The sequence below is a fragment of the Octopus bimaculoides genome, chromosome 18 (genome assembly GCF_001194135.2).
Source record: "Octopus bimaculoides isolate UCB-OBI-ISO-001 chromosome 18, ASM119413v2, whole genome shotgun sequence".
NCBI classification, from domain to species: Eukaryota; Metazoa; Mollusca; class Cephalopoda; order Octopoda; family Octopodidae; genus Octopus; species Octopus bimaculoides.
In genome coordinates, this window is record NC_068998.1 from 29,903,706 (window position 1) to 29,910,266 (window position 6,561).

Sequence of the window (6,561 nt, forward strand, 5' to 3'; positions counted from 1 at the left end):
CAATATAAACAATATTCTCCGTTTCTCCACAACTAATTTCCAAATTAGTTGAATCTATTGCTCTACTCATAGCGACATATAGCTGGTCGTTACCAGAGCAAAAATCCTAAGTGTTGACTAGACACGCTCCTTCGCAAACGATCAGCTATTATTTTGTAAACAATGGTTCGAAACTGTTCGTGTTTTCGAAAGGAGAGATCTGATTCTCACATCTCTGCAGGGGAAGGTAGGCCTCTCTATTCCTCTTACAATACTTACGTCTGGATGCCAAATTTGCCTCGATTGATGGTATTACTTGGGTGGGGGGTGGGGGACAGGAGCAGCGGCAAGGGCGTACAAAAACATGTATGCAATAGGTGTATGTACGTATATGTTTATGTGTGTGTGTTGCCCATAAATATATACTTAGTTGTGATCTGAACATAACTGTTTCTGACACAGAGGATCGAGAGCCCATTTGGCTGGAAGGGTTCCCAACCCATGGGCAAAGGGAAGTTACATGATGGGGGTGGAGTTTTCAAAAGGGCTGGCATATGCAACCTGATCACCTCTGCTGATCGAACTCCCAACCCATGCACGCCCGTCACGACACTGATTCTGCAGAACTGGGTTGGGTGTGAAAATCAACTTTAAAGTATAAATATAGATGTTTTTGAATCAGCAATGTTGTGTTCGGTTAAGTCCTATTTGGGGTGAAAAATCAATAAACTGATTCCTTATGGGGTTTTCCATTTAATCAGGATAAAAAAAAATCGATAAACCAATTTCTCATAGGACTTCCCACTAAAATTGGCTACACCCCATTTTCAACCATAACTTTTACCAATTTTGATGTATTTTGTTCAAACTTGATGCCAGCATTACTTAGGACTGATAGGATCTTTGAATGATTTAAGTTCTCCAAAAATGAAAAAAAAATTTTTAAAAAAACAATCGATGAGTGGAAAAAAATCAATAAACCGATTCCTTATGGGATTTCCCAATCAAATAGTCTGCAACTCATTTTCAGCCAAAAGTTTACCAATTTCAATGGATTTCACTCAAATTTGATGTCAATGTTACTTAGTTTGGTTTGAAATAAAGAGCTTGATTAGCTTAATAATCCTAACTTAATCCAGAGCAAAGCCGGGCTATACTGCTAGTATTAATATATAGATACTAATGAATTCTAACATAGGAAAGGTCACAAATTTGTGGAAATGGTAGATGGGCCTGAAAGGATAAAAGGCAAACTAAATTTTGGTGGAGTTTGAACTCAGAAGCTAACTAAAGGAATTTTGACAAATACTCTACCATTGTTAACACAGCTTTCATACTTTGGCACAAGACCAGCAATTTCAGGGGAGGGGTAAAGTTGATTACATCAACCCTTGTATTCAACTGGTACTTATTTTATCAACCTTGAAAGGATGAAAGGCAAAGTCAAAATGCTGCTAAGCATTCTGCCTAGCATGCTAATGATTTTTCCAGCTCACCACCTTCTACCATATAACAATAGTTGACAAGCACTTCAGCATCTTATCTATATTTTCACAAATGCTGACAACATCTGGATAGCTCTGCAATATAACATTTTCCTATCTATCTAATTTTGCATCATTTTGGCCATGAGATATCTAATATCATAACTTCAACTTCAGACATGGGTTGGATGGTTTGACAAGAACAGATGAGCAGTTTCTATTTCTGCTTGGCATAGTTTCTACAGCTGGATGCCTTTGCTTATGCCAACCACTTAACAGAGTGTACTGAGTGCTTTTTACATGGCACCAGCATGATAGGACTCCTCAACTGATTGGGGTATAGACTGGAAAAATAAGTAATTATGATAAAGGGAGAGAAGCAAGTGGCTTGCTGAAGAGGTGACTACTTGGCTTGCCTACTTTGAAAGTGAGAGAGAGAAAGAAAGAGATGTGAAGTCCAGGTACAATGTGAATATAAGAGACAACAGGTAGTGTACTGAGTGAAAATAGTGTAACAAATGATTAAAGATAAGGAATGAGAGGGACGCAGAAGATATCAGTTCAGTGAGGCAGAAAATGAAGGAAATAGATGAGTTGTGGGAGAAGGCTTGACAGTGCCTTGGTTCTACTGAGATGGATATGTGTTCTCAAGCACAGTGTAGTGCCATTCATCTCTTCTGAGAAGCTTAACATCTTGAGGTCAGTCTTTACTACTTTATCTCAAGTTTTCCTAGATTCACCTCTTCCACAGGTTCCTTCCACACTTAGCAATCAGTACTTCTTTATACAGCTGTCCTCATCCATCCATATCACATGACATACCAGTGTAATCTTCTCTCCTGTACACTGCATCTGATGTCTCTTATGCCTAATTTTTCTCTAAGCACATTTGTATTTTGTCATACATGCATGCTGACATTGCACATCCATCAAAGCATACTTGTTTCATTTCTTTCAAGTCTTCGCATGTGCTCTGCCTTCACAGCCATATATCATTGCTGTTCATACACAGGCATCCTACAATCTGCCTTTCATTCTGAAAGAAAGGACCTTTGTTACCAACATCCTGGAGCTCTTTGATAAATAAAAGGGAACTGATAACCAAACCTTGATGAACACTTACCTGCACATTAAATTCACAGTTGTACTCATTGTTAACTCTCACAGCATCCCTGTACATAGCTAGAACAACTCTCACTAGCCATTCATCTACTTTTGCAGTGACCACCAGATGAGCGATTGAGGCATCAAAGGCTTTCTCCAGGTCAACAAATGCCAAGTACAGCATACATTATACAAATATAATGTATAAAAATCATACTTTATTTATTTAGCAAAAATGCAAGAAAGTAGATTATGGACATTATTTTTGTAAAATAAACTTCTGGATAAAGGACACTTACTTGAAAACAAGAACTGGAAGCAAGCCAATGTAAGCTGTGGAGAAACATGGGGTTGATTTGCTTCATCTGGCTGATTAAATATACTGAGGTCCTTGCGATCAAGATGACGAGGTTTCTTCATTCTGTTGTCAACTGTCATCAGAAAATATCAGGAAATAAGAGGAAAATAAAATTGTAAATGATTGTGGTTTGCATTCATTTTAAATGTGGCTTTGTTGTTGTTGTTTATCTCCAGCTTAACATTACATCTATCTCATTCTTCTCTTGGTAGTACATATCTTGGACACATTATTCTATGTGCCTTCACTTCTTAGGATTATAAATAGAGGAAGATTTGATTGTAACCCCACATAGAACCTCTCTCTCATTGGTGTAAATTTAAATATTGTTGTAATTCCAGTGAGTATCATTCTGAACTACACCAAGGAATTCCAGGAGGGTAAGTTCAGCAACACTAATTGATCTGCCAATTATATTGTTTTGCTAATAGACAAAATTATATCTGCTCAGGCCTCCTGTCCAAAGTAGAAACTCAGTGCAACAAATTTGGGCTACCCTGCAATACCATGATAACAGAATACATGGTCTATGATATAGCTGACCACAAGCTGCTCAATAGCTTTGTAGGTGTCCTGCTCTGATAGTAGCATTATCTTATCATATCCCTGACACACCAAATAACCTTGATCTTTTCCACCTTCAAATCCAGCTTGACCCAGGTACGGCTATCTTTATGCCCAGTAGATCATCCTAACCAAAGCACAATATAGCCTTATTGCATGACTCTGCCACCTCTCAAACCTTGGTGTTGTAAGTGAGCCAACTTGTTGAGGTTCTACTAGTTCTAGCAACAAACACATTTCATTTCATTTCCATTGGAAATGGCTAAATAGTTAACTGAGAATATCCTCCTAAGTATGTACTTTTACATACTTCACAGAACCAAAGTCTGTTAAGCCCTTTACATAGCACAAACAAGAGTATCTCTCTCCAGAACCTTGCACTATAATCCTCTGGAATTTCCTTGCTGTAAATATTTTTCTTACAGACACAGGCTCAAAAGTGTTCATGTTGAACAGTGACTACAGCAAGTCAATCAGTCTTGGAGAAACTAGAAAAATCGCAGACACATATAAAAAATTTCAACATCTTACTGCTCCACCTTTAATACAAGCATATTGTTTTAAAATTCAACTTAAAGTAAATGGTTCTCATTTTAAAAATAAGTAATTTTTATTAAGGATAACAGGGGTTACTAAAGGATTACTAAAGAAGCTGGGTTAACTGGGTTACTAAAGGATTACTAAAGAAGCCAAGCAACTTTGTAAAATTCTGTGACTGGTACAAATATTGGTATTATTGTTAGAGGTAACTGAAAAAGCTGAGTTGATTAAATGTTTTATCACATTAAATGAATTTAGTAATGAGGAACATTGTCAATTGCATTCTTGTAGTATAAGAAAAAAAATAAACAGTAAACACTATCAAAATCTAAAATGAAAAAAAAAATCTTATCTATTTTTTGTGTAAATTTTCTATTTTCTGTCTCTTTCATCTTAATTGTTGAACTTCACATGTTCAATTAGAAGTTAGCTTTAATAAACCAAACCACTAAGCAACTGATATATGAACATTCATTCTAGCATTTTTCTTGTTCCACTTGAATTACCATCCAATAGGAAGTGGCAGTCCTTCTTAAGATAAAGAAGTGATCAATTCAGAAAATTGGGCATTTTGAAGTGTAAACTGTGTTTTTACACAGAAGCACAGGATGGTACACTAAATCTGTCACCCAGTTTAACACCACTGCCTGACTCTGGCAGCTTTACTGAAATACATTTTGTTGCAAATATTCAGGGTAGGTATTTGCTCTAAGAATAAATTCTTCACCAAACATCTATCTCAGAGGTGCTGCAAAAAGTTCATTCTCTGGCTAAATGAAAAAATGTGTGGATCTAAGATGGATTAGAGTTCACAAATAATCATGTAAAGGAAAGGAAATTGTCCAGCAAATTGAGAAAACATTTGGTTCCTTTAAATTGACACAAATCTTGTACTTGATCTGGTCTGTTGTAGTTGATTATCTCTACTTTAATCTGGTCTGTTGTAGTTAACTACCTCTATTTTAATCCCTGTAAGTAGCTAAGTCAGATTTAGGTGCACATCTCTAAATCTTATGCTTACTTAATAACAGTAACAGACTAAAAGGAAGAGGAAATGTGCCAGCTGATAGGGCAGACTCCTGGTGTTTGCCCTTAAGACCAGATCTTGTATTATTTGGTCTCTGCTGGGAAAGCTTTACTATTGATATTGTTTGACAAAAAGTGGCATTATGCAAAATAAAGAGTAGTGAGAGTTAGTGTACAAAGAGATGGAGATACATCTCTGCCAGAAACCTGGTCCAAATGCTTGCAACCAAGTCAACTCAGTTAAAGACAATCCAGAGTCAGAGATGGTAGTAAACTGGGTAGCATTTTGTGGCTACAACCCAGATTATTCTATACGCTGATGGCTTATATCCAACATTACATAACATACCCACAATGCACTCAACATTGTGATGATTTTAGTATGACATATCTAATAAACTGGATTTGTGATTCACTGCCAATTGTTTGATTTCATACTTCCATACCAGTATAGGAGAAAGATCTGAGTAACTAAAAATTGTGAAAGGAGACTCTCAAAATTATTTGCAGCAGGAAGATTAAAATGATAAAAAAAAAAATTTTAAACTTAGCACTTACGAACTGTATCAGTTTCATCAATAATTTCAGACTGTATCAACTCCTCAATGACATCTTCCATTGTAATGATGCCCAGAGTTTCATAGTAAGGATCACCATCTCCTTCATTATTCACTCTTCGCACTATAGCCATATGAGACTGACCTGCAATATAAAGAAATTAAACAGAAAGTTATGATCATATTCATCACAATCACCATCTTCCTCCACCAATTTAGCTGTGATGATATTCCCAACATTCTATGCATCACTTCTCAGTATCCCCAATTATATGTTATACTTGTAGATATGATTAATCTACCAATCCGCTATGCCAAACATGCAACCAGTTTGAAAAAACAAGTTACTATTTCATTTTATCTGATATCACTTTTTCTCAAAAACAGTATCTGGTTATAGGCTTCCAATGGATCAATCTGGCTTTTTGGGAGTTTGTATATGCATACAAATACTACCCTCTCATAACAATGTCTTTCATACTGCAGTGGCAGCTTAACTCTGGTGACTTCCAGTGTGTGCATTTTATAATGTTCTGTTGTTGTAGTAACTTGCTCCTTAAGTGCTATGGTGAGTTTTCCTCACTGTGTATAAAAGACTGAGTATGACATAATATCATCAGCATAGCAGTGGTCATTGTTAAAATTAACAGCAAGTCAGTAACAAGTGTATGGAAATATAAATGTGGAAGATATTACTGAACCTGAATGCACCAGATTTAATAAAATAGGAGAGAGTAAAAAGAACATTACTGGTACATACTGCAGTTGGTGGAATAAGACAATTAGGCATAGCTATTTGGCTGTCAGTAGTTTGGTATGCCTAACTGGATATAGAATTTGTTTTGGCAGCAGTATTTTTGGCACTGGAGGCAAACACAAATATACACAGACATGCACATACAGAGAAGGGGGGGTGGGGAAGGAGAGAGACAGGGGGTTAGAGGGGGAA

The 6,561-nt window shown here is 36.5% G+C and overlaps 1 protein-coding gene and 1 long non-coding RNA gene across 2 annotated transcripts in view; one reads left to right on the plus strand and one right to left on the minus strand.

Annotated features, from left to right (window-relative positions):
- LOC106873767 (uncharacterized) overlaps window positions 1–2,871 on the plus strand; it is a 20,006-nt gene extending 17,135 nt beyond the window's left edge. Inside the window, exon 3 of the long non-coding RNA XR_001409912.2 lies at window positions 2,685–2,871. This is a non-coding gene — a long non-coding RNA (uncharacterized LOC106873767). The remainder of the gene's footprint in view (window positions 1–2,684) is intronic.
- The window catches only part of LOC106873766 (metal transporter CNNM4), a 108,885-nt gene that overhangs the window by 49,283 nt on the left and 53,041 nt on the right, over window positions 1–6,561 (minus strand). The window contains exons 2-3 of the mRNA XM_052974465.1: window positions 5,614–5,757; window positions 2,867–2,998 (exon numbers count right to left, since the gene is read on the minus strand). Of these exons, the coding sequence (XP_052830425.1) occupies window positions 2,867–2,998; window positions 5,614–5,757 (276 nt within the window). The remainder of the gene's footprint in view (window positions 1–2,866; window positions 2,999–5,613; window positions 5,758–6,561) is intronic.